The sequence below is a fragment of the Notolepis coatsorum genome (genome assembly GCF_963971535.1).
Source record: "Notolepis coatsorum genome assembly, chromosome: 14".
NCBI classification, from domain to species: Eukaryota; Metazoa; Chordata; class Actinopteri; order Aulopiformes; family Paralepididae; genus Notolepis; species Notolepis coatsorum.
In genome coordinates, this window is record NC_140178.1 from 89,610,091 (window position 1) to 89,629,521 (window position 19,431).

The following is a 19,431-nucleotide window of genomic DNA, read 5'->3' on the forward strand; positions in this document are numbered from 1 at the left end:
CTCACTCAGACAGAGTGTAGGCTACCCTGTCCCAGTGTTTTCATTAACCATTTAAATCCTTCCCCGTCCATTATACTGACAGGCCACTTGTCCTGAGCCATGAATTAGACTACACAGCATCAATTATAACTGTTATCTCTAATCGTCTTCATCATAATAGTGTCAAGTGTCTTCCTGTAATGGGCTTTACACACACATTTAGAATCTTTATTTATGTCTAAAGGACACAAATATTATCAGTGCAATTGTACATTGTGGGTTATTCTGTTACATTCGTGCCCGAATTGGCAATGGCAACCAAAGTTACACACAGGATGATGAACCAGACAAGCAGCATACAGCTCATGGGTACAGATAGCAGCGTCTTCTCCAAATTGCACGGCTGCCAATAATAGCTGACACTGAGCAATATCTTGCTAACTGTTTGGCTCTTCCCTTCGGAAGACCGGCCATCTGAAGGCCTCTATCACCAACTTATGAACATGACCCAGGCTTCCAAATATGAAAACTAAAGGTTTACTGTTGTAGCCCAGTTACACACACACACACACACACACACACACACACACACACACACACACACACACACACACACACACACACACACACACACACACACACACACACACACACACACACACACACACACACACACACACACACACACACACACACACACACACACACACACACACACACACACACACACACACACACACACACACACACACACACACACACACACACACACACACACACACACACACACACAGAGGCCCCCCCGTACCCAGTATGAGGGAGCAGCGCTGCGTGGGCTGCTCTCCAGTCAGCTGGGTGTACTGCTCTGGGTGGTAGAACTCCAAGGACTCCATGAACGCCTGCAGGCCTCTCGGACCCTGTCCTCGCAGGATGTCCAGCAACCGTCCTGAGAAACACCAGGGACAATAAAGATGATCAGTGTCAAGACTTTGTTTTGGAGATCTATCCAAGACTCTTCAATTCACTAACTGATGTCCATGTAAAGCTATCTATCTAAGACTCTACACTAGTGATGTCCATGTAAAGCTCTCTATCTAAGACTCTACACTAGTGATGTCCATGTAAAGCTCTCTATCTAAGACTCTACACTAGTGATGTCCATGTAAAGCTCTCTATCTAAGACTCTACACTAGTGATGTCCATGTAAAGCTATGAGTGAGTTAGGCGATCAGCTGTTCATCATCCTCATCCTTGCCATAAAAGACTGGTCACAACTATTCCTCTTTGCCAGATTGTAGACTTTACATACCGTTAGTCCCGTTTCTATGCATTCTCGTGTTTTTGATTCCTAGTTACTGTTCTGTGTTTTTGGCCGTTATAACTTTCTGGCGGTGTTACAGCCAGATTATATCTAGATGACATCCAGATTCTGTAAACATGAATGAAAAACAGAATGAATTTAAAAGCATTCTTGGGTTGAGTTGCCACAGAAGATTTTACTTCCACACGCATAGCATACATAAAGATCTGTCTCTGAATGATACCTTCTTTTGTCACAGTCTCGGCCTGACTACCCGCCTGGTGATTCTCCTCCTGACTACCCGCCTGGTGATTCTCCTCCTGACTACCCGCCTGGTGATTCTCCTCCTGACTACCCGCCTGGTGATTCTCCTGACTACCCGCCTGGTGATTCTCCTCCTGACTACCCGCCTGGTGATTCTCCTGACTACCCGCCTGGTGATTCTCCTCCTGACTACCCGCCTGGTGATTCTCCTGACTACCCGCCTGGTGATTCTCCTCCTGACTACCCGCCTGGTGATTCTCCTCCTGACTACCCGCCTGGTGATTCAGTTAGTTAGATAGTAAATTATATTGACTTATTTGTTTACACTGCTTGTGTTGTTTTCACTACCTGTACCCCCCCCCCATCCCCCATGCTGCTATGATGCTTGAATTTCCCCAAGGGGATCAATAAAGGAATATCTTATCTTATCTCTTCATATCTCTTTCATATCCAAGCCAAGTTGATATTGTAACTGAAATAACCCTAACCGAATCGGTATCGAATCTGGACCATGTGAATCGGAATCAATTCGTCCATATTAGCTATTACAGTCATGTTCACGATGAACGACCGGTACAAGCATTAACTCAACTGCGTTGGTAGAAAAGTGATATGAACGTGGTATGAGTCCAGCTGGTTTCTCTTATCTCCTCACAGTCTGTCCTCTCCTCCTCTCTCACACTCCCCTCTACTTAGTCTCTCATCGTCTCACTCTCCGCTTCTCCCCCCTTCTGTCTCTCATTACCGCGTCGCTATGTCTCTTCACCCATCTGTTCCTCTCAGACTGTACATTTTTTAAAACACTGTGAATCAGACAAAAAAATGCTCTGCTTAAAACCACACGATGTCAAGTGAAATCACACTTTTTTTTGTATCTACTTCTTCTCCTCCTTTTTCTGTGATTTTTTCTCCCCATCCCAATTTTTACCTCTCGTGCCAATTCTCCCTCCCCTCCCCTGATCGTTGCTCGCATATGCCCCCCACTGGCCAGTTGTAGGGAGGATAGAAGCCTTGCATCACATGTCCCCTCCGATACATGTGGAGGCAGCCTGTCACATCTTTTCACCTGCCAGCGCGGACTCTCATTTGGCGAGGAGTAACGTGTAGGAGGCTCACACTGCCCCCGCCATTTTCCTGACTTTGCTGTGCAGGCGCCCCAACCGACCTGTAGGAGTCGCTGTTCACAACGACCAGACTACCACCCTTTGACTTCCACCCGCTAACTCTGCCAATTGAGTTAGTATGACGGCCGGCCCAAGCCGGAGGCAACGCCGACAGCCGGATTCGAACCCGGTGTCTCTTGCGTTGGTGACGAGCGCAATGTCCGCTGCGCCACCCAGCCGCCATGAAATCACACTTTTCTGTAATCATTCATTTTATTTTATTTTTGGTTTTAGTGACCAAAATATGATGAAAATACCATCACATTACCATTGATATCATGGTTTAAATAGTATTAACCATGGTATTATTTAAGAGCGTAAGTGGTACCATGGTTAGACATCACTTTTACCAAGCTCGTACCATAAATTATACTGCCATGATACCTTTTCGTAAGGGTTTCGTTATATGATGTACAGGTAGGTGTAATTAGCCTACCTGCAGGGGCTTTCTGCCTGTCACACCTGCACCAGTGCCCTTGAGCTACATCTACCAACACCCAGGATATGATGTCATTCATCCCTTGTGCCATATAAGAGGACACCTGTAGCACCCAGTCAAGAGTGAATGACCTGGGGTTGTTGTTGGGCGGTGCAGAGAGCACCATGTCACTGGAGGTATCAAGAGGGTACCTCCCATCCCAGATGTTCCCTTGAGTTTGGCCTACGACACCTCAAGAAGGCTCAACAGTGAGTTCCAGACCTCCTCAAACCATGTTCTCTACAATGGTTCTCAGCGAGGGGTCCGGTTAAAACCGGGAATAATTGAACCCTTTCACTGCCACATGACAAAGGGTTAACCCTTTCACAACCGCACTACAGAAGGTTAATCCTTTCACTACCACACTACAGACTGTCTTTCGATTTTGTTTCAAAAAGAAAATGGCGGCTTGTTCGCTTTCTCTTTTTCTACCCAAAGTTGAACATAAAATATGTTTCTGACAAAATTTCTAGTGGTAATATTGGTATGATATTGCTAGATCTTGGGTCATATTTGATCTGCGATGCCTCCTTTGAAAGTTTTACCAGTCAACGTCAAATAGCGACGTTTTTGTAGTGTGGTAGTGAAAGGTTAACCTTCTGTAGTGTGGTTGTGAAAGGGTTAATCGTTCTATCTAACTATCGTCCTAATGGAGGGAATTGACCTCTACAGTCTTAAGATATTCCTTTATTGATCTTCTCCTCTCCTTCTCTCTTCCCCCCCCCCCTTGTCTCTCACCGGCCTTGCTGATGCGCAGAGGGTACTGGGTGGAGTTGAGGACCTCGTCCTCGTCCTGCTCGTCAAACACCTTGCACTGGCGCAGGTAGGGGGTGAGCTTGGCCGGGTGGAGGATGCGGGTCAGCTTGTGTCTCACCCCCTCCACACGCTCCCACAGCTCCTCGCAGCGCTCCTCTGACCAGGGAGACGACGGCCACACCTCCTCCTGGACCGCGTCATAACCGTCCACCGATATGGTGATGCCTGGGAGAAAAGGAACACGTTTAGATTTTGCGTAGATGATTCGACCCCATGAGCTATTTCTGCAGGCCCGGTCTGGGATGTTTTTGTGGTCCTGTGTAACTTAGAGACCCTTTTTTTTTTTTTTTTTTTTTTTTTTTTTAATTATTATTATTATTATTATTATTATTATTATTATTATTATTATTATTATTATTATTATTATTATTATTATTATTATTATTATTATTATTATTATTATTATTATTATTATTATTATTATTATTATTATTATTATTATTATTATTATTATTATTATTATTATTATTATTATTATTATTATTATTATTATTATTATTATTATTATTATTATATATTGTTTTTTTATTGATTTGATCTAACTATTTATTTATTTAATTTATTTATCCTTTATTTAACCAGGGTAATCACATTTCCATCTGCCAAGAAGGCAGCATAGAGATAATTATCACATATAAAACAACATTAAAACAAACACAAATAAGAAAAGCACACAAATACTAAAAGAGTTGAAGAAATTTCACATTTCAAATAAATACAATTTTAAATAAAAAAGCACTCCATGGCAAGCAGGTGTTCGTTTAAAATGATCAATTCCAATGAGGGAATCTAGCTTCGAATTATTTTGTAATAGTAATAGGTTCCAGGAGAACGGAGCAGCATAGCTGAACACATGTTCCTCAGATTCAGTTCTGACAGTGGGAACATGATATGAGACATAATTCAGTTCTGACAGTGGGAACATGATATGAGACATAATTCAGTTCTGACAGTGGGAACATGATATGAGACATAATTCAGTTCTGACAGTGGGAACATGATATGAGACATAATTAAGTTCTGACAGTGAAAACATGATATGAGACATAATTCAGTTCTGACAGTGGGAGCATGATTTGAGACATAATTCAGTTCTGACAGTAGGAACATGTTATGAGACATAATTCAGTTCTGACAGTGGGAACATGATATGAGACATAATTCAGTTCTGACAGTGGGAGCATGATTTGAGATGTCATTTTGTGATCTCAGATTGTAATGCCCACCTCTTGGTTGAGTAAAGTGCTTAATGTAAGTTGGTAGCCGCCCCAGGATGGCTTTGTATACAAACAAATACCAATGTTACAGTCGTCTTATGGGATGACTGCTTTGTGCTCTGAGCATAGCATGAAAGAAATGCATTAATTCAGGTTAAGTCTTAAGTCAGTGGAGAACTCTTGTTTTAGGAACAGACTTTTCTATGTCACACTGTGACTGACTCATATTTAGACATGAAAAGTGTTTTTCTGTGTGGAGACAGGCTGTCTAAACTATCACAACCGTCACATCCATTCAAGTTTTCCACAAAGTTTGCCACTCCCACTGCCACACACCCTTTTTTACCAATTGGCGTGAACTCACACACACACAGACACTTGACCTCCATGAAAGATTTCAGCCTCTTAGAGGAAAAACTGTGATCGCTAGAAGGTGGTGAATTGTGTTGACCGACCAACCAACCCACCCACCGACAGAGTGACCTACTGTATAGAGCTGCTGGTTGCAGCAAAAAAAACAATAATAATAAAGTATCTTACGGATTACAATAATGACTCTTCACTGAAAACTGAAAAATACACAAATGGACATTGTGCACACAGTGCATTGAAAAAGGTAGGTATGGTTTCTACATAATGGGTCTATAGTGTGTCTATACTGAACACTGTGACCTCTACTTTTACTTCTATTTTACATGCTATACTATTTTATTTCATACTTATCTTGTCTAACACAGTCTCTGGAGCGAAACAGTAAGAAGCATTTTGTATAAAAGTATTCTGTACTTCTGTATGACAACTATTAAAGAAACTTGAAACTTGAACTTGAAACGTGAGGGGAGTTCCTTACGGGAAGTCTTCCAAGGTTTTTACCATCCAACACATTCCACTCTGGGGGATTAACACTCAGTACCACCGCCTCACGTGGATTCATTATACAGTAACAGAGTGAAAGTCAACATATGACTGCCTGAACAAACGATAGCTAATGGTCCTACATCTTATTTACATTTAGTCATTTAGCTGACGCTTTTATCCAAAGCGACTTACAAATTGTGTACAACAAGTCAGCAGGAGGGGTAAGGGTAAGTGGTATTGTTCTTCTATAGCAGTGTCGAACTTGAATGCTACACTCTGAGTGCATACTTAGTAGTATAGACATAGTGGCATAGTAGGTAGTAGTATAGGTATAGTAGCATAGTACATAGTAGTATGGTAGTATAGACATAGCAGCATAGTAGGTAATAGTATAGGCATAGTAGAATAGTACATCGTAGATAGTAGTATAGACATAGTAGCATAGTAGGTATTAGGTAATAGTATTGGCTGCTGCTGCTTGGCTGTTTTTTGTTTTGTTTTTTATAGCGCTTTTATCCAAAGCGCTTTACAATTTGTTACTCACATTTTATTTTACCCATTCACTCACACATTCACACACCGACGGCGGAGGCAACCATGCAAGGTGCCAACCTGCTCATCGGAAGCAATTAGGGGTTAAGTATCTTGCTCAAGGACACATCGACACACTGCCCGGGAGGAGCGGGAATCGAACCGGGAACCTCCGGATTGCCAGACGACTGCTAACCCTACCTCCCGAGCCACTGTCGCCCCCACATAGTAGTAATACATAATAGTAAAAGACAGTAAGGAGGTTGGTTGTCTTCTGCATGTGTAGCAGATGGTATGTGTGGGTACATGAATGTGTGGTGTGATAGTGAGTATGGGTACATTAATGTATGTATGGTAGTGTGTGTATGGGTACATGGAATGTGTTGTGTGATAGTGTGTGTACTGTATGTAGGTATCGTTCTTTTAGGTGCTGCACAAACAGATTATGTTGTACTGTATTGTGCAATGACAATAAAGCTTTCTAATCCTACTACTACTTCTCCAGATATTGATTGAAGAGGTGTGTTTTTAGTTGACAGGGGGAAATCCTTACCCAGATAAAGTAAGACGGTGAAGTACAACACCAGCCAGAGAGGCACTGCTTCCTCTATGTGGAGCCAAGGCCCCGCTGTTACGAGGTCCATAAACTACTGCAGGGAGGACACTCTGCTAGTCAGCGCTGACTGTGGCTCAGAGGGCAGGAATGAAAACACTGACTCACTCGAAAGCCCTTAAACACACACCAGGGGTAACAGACACGCTCTCAAACCCATTCACTCTGTACTGAGGGGAGGCACAGGGGGGTATTTCAATCTCTCAAACTCCAACGGGTTTATGGGGAAATGGGGAAACAAATGGGGAAACAAAACTGCACAACTGGGAGAGACACCGTGCGCAGGTTTATTTGGGAGAAGGTGCTGGTGACGCTACTCGTGGGAATCTGAGCTAATTCCTTCTCTAAACAGAAAGGGGTTGAGTCACTGACCCAGGGAAAGGCTTTGAACAGACCACTAAGTCAACTGGTGAAGACTGAACAAACCTACAATAACACAAACGCTCCATCTCCTACCGCAGCACGGTCTCATCAGAAAACATGAGTATTCTGTTAGTAAGCAGCCCGGCCTCGCTTAAAATATGTAAATAAAATATGTATCGATGACAGGAAAAAAGGTACATAATGTACATTATGTTATAGCCGATACGAAGCGTAAATAATATATTACTTATACAATACGTAAACATAATACTTATGGCTATAACATAACATACATTATGTACCTTTATCCTGTGGTTGATACATACTTTATTTACATACTTGAAGTGAGACTGGGCTGCTTACTAACAGAATCACAGCTCTTATTACAGTCAACAAACACTTTTCTTTGCAGTGAACAAATAATGCAAGGTTGTAGTATTTTTTTGGCTTGCAAGGCTAAATCAAGGATGTAGACTGTAGAGCAGGGGTCTCAAACTCGCGGCCCGCGGGCCAATTGCGGTTGGATGATATTTTGCGGCCCTCCAGATGATTTCCCAAAAAAGAAATATATATATATATTTTTTTTTGCAGTCATCACAAACACTGGCATTTAAAGGGTACAAATAAAACAATTCCTGCACCAGAATGCAGGAAATTAAGTCTTTGTAACACAAAATCTCCTGGTGGGGGACCCCCCGCTTAAAAGGTGGCCTGACTGGGGCTATATTTTGCACTATATTTCCTGGTCTGAATGATTTCCCCAGTCTGGCCCTGGTTAAAAGCCTCCAATGCTTATTAGTGTGTGTGCGTTTGAACGTTTGCATGTTTCAACCATACATTTCCATAAAGATTCTAAAAAAATACTTGAAACCCTTTTTGTGTGGAATATTTGATGCGGCCCAGCCTCACCCAGACTCTACCTCCAGCGGCCCCCAGGTAAATTGAGTTTGAGACCCCTGCTGTAGAGGAAGGTAAAACCCACTCAGTTTACCTTCCTTTTATTATTTGTGTTTATCCACCTTTCCAGCTAGGTTCATCTTTATGATTTAAATTCAATAGGATAATCACACTGAAACAGGATCCTTTTGAGTAAACAAAACAAAGTAATACTATAGGTCATAATTTACTTTTGATTTCACAACAGCTACAGTGACTTTTCATGAGCTGAGAGAAGTGAGAAGTGAGATGTGAGAAGAAGAAGAAGTGGTTGAGTTATAATAATAATAACAACCGGCATCCATACAACAACAAAATTTCATTCTGGTGGGCGTTACTGCAGCCAAGAAGCTGATAGCCATGAGGTGGAAACAACCTGAGAAACTCACAATGATTAATTGGTCTCTGACACTGCTGGATGTAATTTATATGAAAATCTCTACTGCTCGTGTGATTGGGGTTGGACAGGCCAGCATTGAGCTGTGGGTCTCAGCGGCCAAGAAAGTTAAAGCCACTATCTAGCAGCGGAGCGGGGTCGGGTGGGGGAAGACATTTCTTTTGTGGTGTCTGTAATAATATAATTACATTTTTATGTTCTGTATTTATTATTTTTGTTATTCTATTGTCATTATTGTTATTGTTATTACTATTATTGTCCTGTGAAGTCCTGTCTATTATTATTATTATTATTATTATTATTATTATTATTATTATTATTATTATTATTATTATTATTATTATTATTATTATTATTATTATTATTATTATTATTATTATTATTATTATTATTATTATTATTATTATTATTATTATTATTATTATTATTATTATTATTATTATTATTATTATTATTATTATTATTGTATTGTGTGTTGTCATGTTTTTATGTTTCATGTAAAAGAAAATAAAGAAAAAAAATGTATAAAAAAAATAAACAATAATAACAATAATAACAATAATAACAATAGGAAAACAGTTTGAGCTGAAGGACGGTTGTCACTTGTTGGCCGAGCTGGAACGCCTGAACTTGTCATAATGTTGACCTAAAAAGGTTGTTTACATATCTCACCCTTACCTTGACCCCAACCGTAACCCTTTCACTACCACACTACAGAAGAATAAGATTAACCCTTTACCACACTACAGACGGTCTGTAGTATAGTGTGGTAGTAAAGGGTTAACCTTCTGTAGTGTGGTAGTGAAAGGGTTAACCATTTGCCATGTGGCAGTGAAAGGGTTAACCTTCTGTATTGTCGCAGTGAAATGGTTAACCCTTTGGTAGTGTGGCAGTGAAAGGGTTAACCTCAGTGGAGACCTCACATCCCACCCTGACCTAATGTGACCGGGCCCAGCGATAAGAGACTCGTGTCTGGAAGTCAGGTTGCGAGAAAATGTGTGATAATGTGATAAATATTTTCCATATGATCACAGTTTGAATGTTTAAGAACATAGTTACTATAACAGCTAACATTTATAGTATCTAAATAGTAAAAACCTTTGTTCAAAAAAGGCAGTTTGTGACACCTAGTACCTGACTGCCAACTGGGTGTTAAAAATGCAGCCAAACTTTAGATTGGATTTTCTCTGTTTTTCTCTGCTCTGAGACTTGGGGTTTAACTAGATTCAAATAAGCATATCTTCTTCAAATATTTTCAGAAAGTTTACATTCTGTACTTTCATAATCAGACAAATTACAGAGGGAGACCTGTTCCATGAACAGCTGGGCTCGGTCACAAATAGAGATGTTTTTGTGATCATAGGTTTTCGAATATATTAGCGATTTTCCACTTTTCAGCTTGGCTGTTTAGTAGGCTACTGGCCACCCTGAAGGAGGCTCTGGCACAAGTGCCTACTGGAGTTAGTTTGTTGTCACACTGTCCTTATAGGTGTTATTAAAAGCCCCGCCCTCTTGTCTTGATCCTTGGTGTGATTGGAGGAGGTCAATATGACATGGGGAATGTGTAGACATAGACAGTAGATCCCAAAGTTATATTGGCCCTGAATAGCTCCATAAAATGTATTGAGTGCAAACACATTTTCAGACTCAACAATGACATTTTTTTTTTATTATAATATTGCTGCCAGGAATGCCTGCAGGAAGTAAGTTATTCCAAGTACAACCAGACACCTACATTGTCAATGTAATATCTCTACTATACAGTAGTGTTACAGCCACAGCCAGGGCCTTTCTCTCCCCTGTTTGTGTCAGCAGGTTCCCAGGCCCATACATGGTCCTTCCTGTCTCCACCTCACAACCACTGTCTTCCTGGGTGCGGCCTACACACCTGAGAACCCTCACATCATCAAGGAGCCAGGATAAAGAGGCCTGCACTCCTGTCACTCCTTGTCTGAGTGTTGTTTTCACCTCCTGTGGTAATAGGACTCTATTCAGACCTCAGCGTTCATGGAATCATGTCTTCTTGTGCCCAGTGACTTTTTGCTCCATACTAACTCTTGTTGTCCAGGATCTCACCTGTCCGGACCACACCTGTCATGTATGTCATATATGTTACGATGAATTGAAAATGGGGGACCCTGATGTAAACAAGACGAAAGTCTTTCTCTGGTCTGTATCCCCTTAACAATTGTATGTATTGAGCTGTACTGTACTGTACCCATTCTGCAATCTGTTAATAAAGTTTTCAATCAATCAATCAATCAAAAACCTGAACCACGGACCCTCACCAGCATGAACCATCATGGACCTCACACACACACCCACCCAGTCTGTCACTCCTCCACTCCTTGACCCTTGTCTCTGAGCTCCTCTCACCACCTTGGACCTTGCTTCCCATACTCTCATTAAATATTCTAAACCGCTCTATTCCCCTGGACCTGTGTCCTGCAACTGGGTTCTAGAAAAGACACCTAACCATAACAAGTAGAGCACATGCACTATTCTCTGCACTGCATGTTCTATTTTCTGTTGGCAAATATTGTCTACATTACTGTCCTCTTACTGATGTGGTCAAGATTTTCCATCTTGTGTGTATAATAAGAGTTGGATTGTATAATAAGAATCTATAGAACAGTAAGATTTTCTAGAACAGTGGTTTTCAACAAGGGATCCTGGGCCCCTCAGGGGTCCTTGAGCAGGTTCTTGGGGACCCCCAGGGCTCTTTGGGTTCAAGGGGATCAAAATGGGGACTGGTTTACTTTAAGTTTTCCAACGGTATCTCCCCACCTACAGTATAGAATTCAGGAATAAGTTACAACATCTTCTTAGATGGATGTCCCTGAGACTAAATGTGTGTCGATGTGGGGGTCCTAATGTGTGTCAATGTGGGGGTCCTAATGTGTGTCAATGTGGGGGTCCTAACGTGTGTTAATGTGGGGGTCCTAACGTGTGTTAATGTGGGGGTCCTAATGTGTGTCAATGTGGGGGTCCTAATGTGTCAATGTGGGGGTCCTAATGTGTATCAATGTGGGGGTCCTAATGTGTCAATGTGGGGGTCCTAATGTGTGTCAATGTGGGGGTCCTAATGTGTGTCAATGTGGGGGTCCTAATGTGTCAATGTGGGGGTCCTAATGTGTATCAATGTGGGGGTCCTAATGTGTGTCAATGTGGGGGTCCTAATGTATGTCAATGTGGGGGTCCTAATGTGTGTTAATGTGGGGGTCCTAATAGTGTATCAATGTGGGGGTCCTAATGTGTGTCAATGTGGGGGTCCTAATGTATGTCAATGTGGGGGTCCTAATGTGTGTCAATGTGGGGGTCCTAATGTGTATCAATGTGGGGGTCCTAATGTGTGTCAATGTGGGGGTCCTAATGTGTATCAATGTGGGGGTCCTAATGTGTATCAATGTGGGGGTCCTAATGTGTATCAATGTGGGGGTCCTTGACATGAAAAAAGTTAAGAGCCACATATCTAGATCCAGAAGGGGATGGGTCACAGCCCCAATGTTCTCATGGACGTTATTCAGTAGTGGAGGAGACAACGCTACTTCTTACAAATTGGAAAAGGTTCATCGCATAGTCTTAACTTAAATGACAATAAAATGTTCATCTTGTGTAGACTAGGAGGGCAGAAGCATCCCTGGTTGCTGTGACAAGTGCTGATATAATGTTGCACCGCTACTTCTTACAATGTGTGACTTGTCTCCCAGTGGTAACAGGGGAAGCCATCTTCTGAACATTTCTATGACGTTTCTATGACGACACTGACCCATCTTCCTCTTATAGTTCTAAATGGTAAATGGTAAATGGCTGCATTTAAATAGCGCTTTTATCCAAACCTCACATTTTACCCATTCACTCACACACCGATGGCAGAGGCAACCATGCAAGGAGCCAACCTGCTCATCGGGAGCAATTAGGGGTTAAGTGTCTTGCTCAAGGATACATCGACATGCTGCTCGGGAGAAGTGGGAATCGAACCGGGAACCTAACTTACCTAAGGATTACCGGACGAGCACACTGTCGCCCCAACCATCATCAGATCAAGTCTGATTCTAATAACATATCAGCTTTAGCCTCCTCAAATCATTAACTTATGGTTCAAAGTGGGTAATTCAAGCGTTACTGACTAACATCTATTTACCGACAATAAGAGCTAAGTGCCCCTCATTCTCCCCCTTCACCCAGCAGAGCTATATGAAGGCCAGCAGGCAGGTCGAGGCAAGTCTGGATGTTTTGGGTTCTCTGTCATCATCCATCCATCGCTCCCAGCAAACTCAATATTGAGTCCTTGTCCTGAAATGTGCCCTGGGATCTATAGGGCCGCCCCCTCGCAGTTGATTAATCCCTTTATTATTTGATTGAGTGTGTTATGCCTCAAACAGCGACCTCTTGGCAAATAGCCCCACTTGGTATTGCACATTTCTTTGTTTTGGTCTGATGTTTGGGTTGGAATTTAACCCTTTCACTACCACACTACAGAAGGTTAACCTTTCACTACCACACTACAGAAGGTTAACCTTTCACTACCACAATACAGAAGGTTAACCTTTCACTACCACACTAGTTTGATTGATTGAACATTTTATTAACAGATTGCAGAATGGGTACAATACAGTACGGCTCAATACAAACAATTGTTAAAGGAAAACTCCAACATTTTGGGAAATTAGCTTATTTGGCATCTACCCTGGAGTTAGACAAGAAGATACATATACCCTTTTTCTTCTCTGTGCATGCAGTAGGAGTAGGAAGACGCGCACCGTTAGCCTAGCTTAGCGTCAGTCACTGGAAGTAGGTTCCTCCATTAGCCTAGTTCCCAAACGTCTTCCTACTCCTACTGCATGCACAGAGAAGAAAAATGTATGCATCTTCTTGTCTAACTCCAGGGTTCCAAAAATGTTGGAGTGTTAAGATACATACCTTTTTCTTCTCTGTGCATGCAGTAGGAGTAGGAAGACGCGCACTGTTAGCCTAGCTTAGCGTCAGTCACTGGAAGTAGGTTCCTCCATTAGCCTAGTTCCCAACATCTTCCTACTCTTACTGCATGCACAGAGAAGAAAAAGGTATATATCTTCTTGTCTAACTCCAGGGTAGATGGCAAATAAGCTAATTTCACAAAATGTTGGAGTTTTCCTTTAAGGGGATGCAGACCAGAAAAATTATTTCGTCTTGTTTACATCAGGGTCCCCCATTTTCAATTAATCAAGTTGGGGAAGTTGAATGAATGAATGAATGAAAACTTTATTAACAGATTGCAGAATGGGTACAGTACAGTACAGCTCAATACATACAATTGTTAAGGGGATGCAGACCAGAGAAAGACTTTCGTCTTGTTTACATCAGGGTCCCCCATTTTCAATTCATCGTAACATATATGACATACATGACATACAGATAGACAGTACTGCTACATCTATACATTTATGACATACCAGATTTGCAATTACAGTACTGTTTGTGATACAAAAAGAGTCCAGAAAGAAAAGAGTATATACATTAGGCGTAGAAACTGTACATTGGATTGGGTAGGTGGGGGTGGGGGGGGACTGTACATTGGAGGTGGTTGGGGGGGGGGGGGGGGGGGGGGGTTGGGTAGGAGTGGGGGGGGGGGGGGGGGTTGGGTAGGAGGGGTGGGTGGGGACTGTACATTGGAGGTGGTTGGGTGGGTGGGGGGGGGGGGGGGGGGGGGTTGGGTAGGAGTGGGGGGGGGGGTTGGGTAGGAGTGGGGGGGGGGGGGGGGGTTGGGTAGGAGGGGTGGGTGGGGGACACTGTACAACTGTACAAACAACACTGTACATTGGATTATTGACAAGACCATACTTGGTAATTTACAGTACATTGGAGGGGGTTGGGTTAGGACATTTACAGGGGCCAGTTTCGAGTTGCAGTCTCCCTTAGGTGTTTTTTGAGAGTGTTTTTGAAAGTGGGTAGTGATTCACATTCCTTTACAGCTTTGGGTAGGGCGTTCCACATTGATGTGGCATAATTGCGAAACGTGTTTAGTCCCTTGTTTGAGCCGAATCTGGGTTTAACATGATTTGTGGAGCTCCCTCTGGTGTTGTGATCGTGGTATTCACTGACCTTTGGGAAGTATTTAGTCATGTACATGGGTACCTTGGTCGTGTAGTGTATCTTGTAGACCAGGCCCATTGCAAGTTGCTGTACTCTGTCGTCTACTCTAAGCCATCCTAGGTTGTCAAAGTGGGCAGGGGTGAGGTGGGTTCTAGGAGTAAGGTCAAGCAGTAGTCTGACCAGTTTGTTTTGAGATGTTTGTAATTTTGTTTTTAGCGCCTTTGAGGTGCTTTGGTACCATGAGGTGCAAGCATAGTCGTAGTACCCTTGAATGAGTGCTCCTGCCAGAGTCTTCAGGGTATTCTTGTTTACCAGTGAGGAGATCCGGTACAAGAAACGAGTTTGTTGGTTGACTTTTTTTATTACATTGGATGCCATTTTGTCACAGGAAAGATTTGCCTCTAGGATGGAACCCAGGTAGGTAATATCTTCTTTCCTTGTGACAATATTGTCACCCACTGTAACTGAGAAGCCGTCGGTCTTGCTGAGTTTGTTATTTGAACCGAAGAGAATGGACTCTGTTTTGCCCATGTGTAATGATAGTTTGTTATCAGCGAGCCATATGCAGATTTTGCTTAGTTCTGAGCTGAGGGTTTTTTCAACCTGTAACTTGTTCTTGTCAGAGACCAGCAGGGCTGAGTCGTCCGCAAACAGGAACAAGTTGCAGTCACAAGCTGACGACATGTCATTTGCATAAATTAGGAACAGTAGCGGACCTAGTATGCTTCCTTGTGGAACACCACAGTTTACTGTGAGGGGGGGGGGATAGGGTACCGTTTACCTCCACCATCTGCTCTCTCCCCTCCAGGTAGGATTGCATCCAGCTCACTGATAGACTATCAAAACCAATTGCTTTTAGCTTGTCAATCAGAATGGTGTGATTGACAGTGTCGAAGGCCTTTTGTAGGTCCAGCATGACCATGCCGCAGTATTTGCCCGCGTCCACCTCTTGTTTGATGTGGTCGTTTAAATAGTTAAATAGTAAATAGTTAACCTTCTGTAGTGTGGTAGTGAAAGGGTTAACCTTCTGTAGTGTGGTTGTGAAAGGGTTAACCCTTTGTTGTGTGGCAGTGAAAGGGTTAACCTTCTGTATTGTCGCAGTAAGTAAGTGAAAGGGTTAACCATTTGGTAGTAGTGTGAAAGTGAAAGGGTTAACCTTCTGTATTGTCGCAGTGAAAGGGTTAACCATTTGGTAGTGTGGTAGTGAAAGGGTTAGTAACGTATCATACTGTGAGTTTCTCCAGACGTCTCTTGGCAGAGCCCCCAAGTTCCCCAACTCAACTCCAACCCACACATCAGACCAAAACAAAAAATGTAAACAACATACAGTAAAGCGGGGCCTAGAGGTCACTGTTTGACGGCATTACATTCTACCCTCTAAGTACCCTTTAATTATTACAAAATGTTTACAGTTTTGTTTTGTTGATTCTATCAAATAACCGATTAGTAGACAAGTTGACAGCCCTGGCTGGGCCACTATTTCCCCTGTGGCCATACTTGAAACCAGGGGCAGATCTGTGACCAATTCTATTATAGCTGTCAAATTATCTCAACTTGTGGACTGACTCTATATACACTCTTATACCTTTGCAATACACGCAGTACTCCCGAGTGTCAACTATTGGATGAGAATTGAGCTATAGACTCTTTCCTCCGACAACGAGTACGTTCAGAGAAGGGTTCACTCTGTTGACACAATCTGTTAACAGGGAGTATATACCGGCAGTATAGTATAATAGCCGATGTCTTATTAGAAAATAACGAGGTGTGAATGCATGCAGCATGCAAAATAGCGCCACCGAATATGGCGTATAATTTAATAATAAAATAACCTACAACAGGAATATAATGTAAAATAATAGAGTCACTTACCACTCATTTTCTTTGACTGGGCGAGTCTGTGTTGATGATTATGAATATTTTTTTGTTTTTATTAATTTTAGAAAGCAGTGATAGATATCAGATATCCTCTCCAGACATGGCATTTCACTTACTCCAACTCAAACGTGACTTTGACTACAGACTACAGTCAACCCTGACAGTGTATCTATCTATCGCGCGCACACGCACACTTACACACCTTCACCCAGAGCCCCTCTCCCTCTCACCAACCCACCAATCAGCACACGGCAATAACACTCCAGATGGCACCGGTAAACAGCTGGACTAGTTCTCCCTCTAATTTTCACTTAAAGGTGTTTCATTTAGCCTCGAAACGACTATGGCCTTTTCACAATTGCTGCAAACTTCGGTTAGTCGTCCAAGTTGTTGTCCAGGTCTGAAGAATGTCTACCTTTCGACCGGCTTTTTGCCCTACTTGTGGCCAGCAGTGTCACATGATGAAATGTTAGTAATATACCTACCTCATCACTAGATGGCGCAATCCGCCAGTAATCTATCATCAGTGGTTCTCAAACCTTTTCACTTGAAGGACCAACACATTGATACGTAAGGACCCCTCACTGTACTAACTTCTAGTGAAGAATATATTAGTGAAATGAATTAATACATTTGAGAAATGTATTGATTAATATCCGCCATCTTGCTGGGGACTCCCTGGAACCCCCTCCTCCAGGACCTCTGGGGGTCCCCAGATTCCACTTTGAGAACCACTGTGACATAATCCCTCAATTATTTTTCAAGTGTATATAGTTTAAACATAAAATACAAGAGAAAATGCTTTCAGTGAAGAAAAATATCCACAATAATAATAATAATATTAATAATAATAATAATTGACCAGCCAAGTGTTTTGTGTTTATTTATTTTACTTATTCACCCCCCCCCTTCCCTTTATCTTTGCATTTTTTTGTAATCTCTTGCTGTACTGTGACAACAATGTAATTCCACAATGACATTTCATGTAAATCTGTGATTTGACGTGTTGTGTCACATCGAAGAAGCTGAGTCACTGTTGTCCTCTGACTCACTCCAGATCTCACAAAGGGCTGGATATTAAAATCTTGTATGTCTAAAACGACTCCAGTCTATTCACTGGAGAGTAGATTAGTCATCAATAATGCCAACGAGGGGAAACACGCGTCTTTCATTGGAACACAGTGACACATAGTTTCATACTGATTATTGTTTCAGCCCCTTGCTGCTATGCCCCGAGATGAGTCAGCATTAGGGGAGACCCGGGTTGGTTGGTTGGCACAGGGGTTGTTTGGTTGGTTGGTTAATATAACATTTTAACATTGTGTAACCAACCCCACAACATGACTTGAATCATGACCACTTAATTTTAGACAACATTAAAATGTGTTTATTTATAGCTGAGACCTTAACCTTTCATTTGCTGCTGGTTAGAACATTCTCACATAAATCATACCAGAGTAATACGGCAGAGAGGGAAAAGTATACCAACCAACCCCGGTCTCCCCTAGTTTTTGGGTAATCCCTGAGCTAATCTATTGTTACAGAGAATTACATTTATAATTATATTAAAGAATTACATTTACACACCACTTACTTCATATAATAATGATTCCATGTAGGCCGACTAAGAGAACAGAGCTGGTCCTCACATGCAAATTAGGGCCATGACAGGTTACTGTAATAGATAGGTTGTGACAGCTGGAGTATAGGGGCATGTGATAGGCTAGCAGGGGCAGGTATATGCAGGCTACTTTGTGTGTATAAGCCTTCAGAGGATTGTATGATGGTTGAAAGTCGTACAAAGTGTCACTTGATTATTGTATAGGGAGCAGGCTTTCCCAGCCTAGAAAGGTTCCTAAAAATCAACCAACCAACTGACAGACAGACAGACAGACAGACAGACAGACAGACAGACAGACAGACAGACAGACAGACAGACAGACAGACAGACAGACAGACAGACAGACGGACAGACAGACAGACGGACGGACGGACGGACGGACGGACGGACGGACAGACAGACAGACAGACAGACAGACAGACAGACAGACAGACAGACAGACAGACAGACAGACAGACAGACAGAAACCAAATAGAAACCAGTGCCAACTGTACCATACAACACTGTTATTGACAAGCACACAGGAGCAACTGTACTGTACTGTATTTATCCTCCTTAAACATTGTCTTTACATTCTGTCATACATTAAATATTAGCCTATAAGTGAAACATGTACAATTTCCATATGTTTTAAATGTTGGGGCCCAGATTTGGTCTTAGTCAACTAGGGTACTAATATGATGAACTTCCTGAAAAAAAGATCAGCACCTCTCTGGTAAAGGCCCTTCTGCATGACTGCGTGTGGGAAACTACAATTTTACAGATTTGTAGATGAAATCCACAAATTCTAGTCGACGATTTAGTCCTCTGACTATTAGTCGATTTTAAGAATTTCTCATGTCAAAGACAGTCCTATCTGGGCCTAGGATCTTCCCACCACAATATTATGAGATAACCTGCCCAAAAAGGATGCCATCTTGAAGGGACTTCTGGGTAATAGGC

General features: G+C 42.2%; 1 protein-coding gene across 1 annotated transcript in view; it reads right to left on the reverse strand.

Moving 5' to 3' along the window:
• Positions 1–16,974, reverse strand: part of LOC311240067 (caspase recruitment domain-containing protein 10) — an 82,834-nt gene extending 65,860 nt beyond the window's left edge. The window contains exons 1-3 of the mRNA XM_084328583.1: positions 16,863–16,974; positions 3,923–4,165; positions 788–925 (exon numbers count right to left, since the gene is read on the reverse strand). Coding sequence (XP_084184709.1) covers positions 788–925; positions 3,923–4,165; positions 16,863–16,869 — 388 coding nt within the window. The 5' untranslated portion in view covers positions 16,870–16,974. The remainder of the gene's footprint in view (positions 1–787; positions 926–3,922; positions 4,166–16,862) is intronic.
• Positions 16,975–19,431: the final 2,457 nt, after the last annotated feature.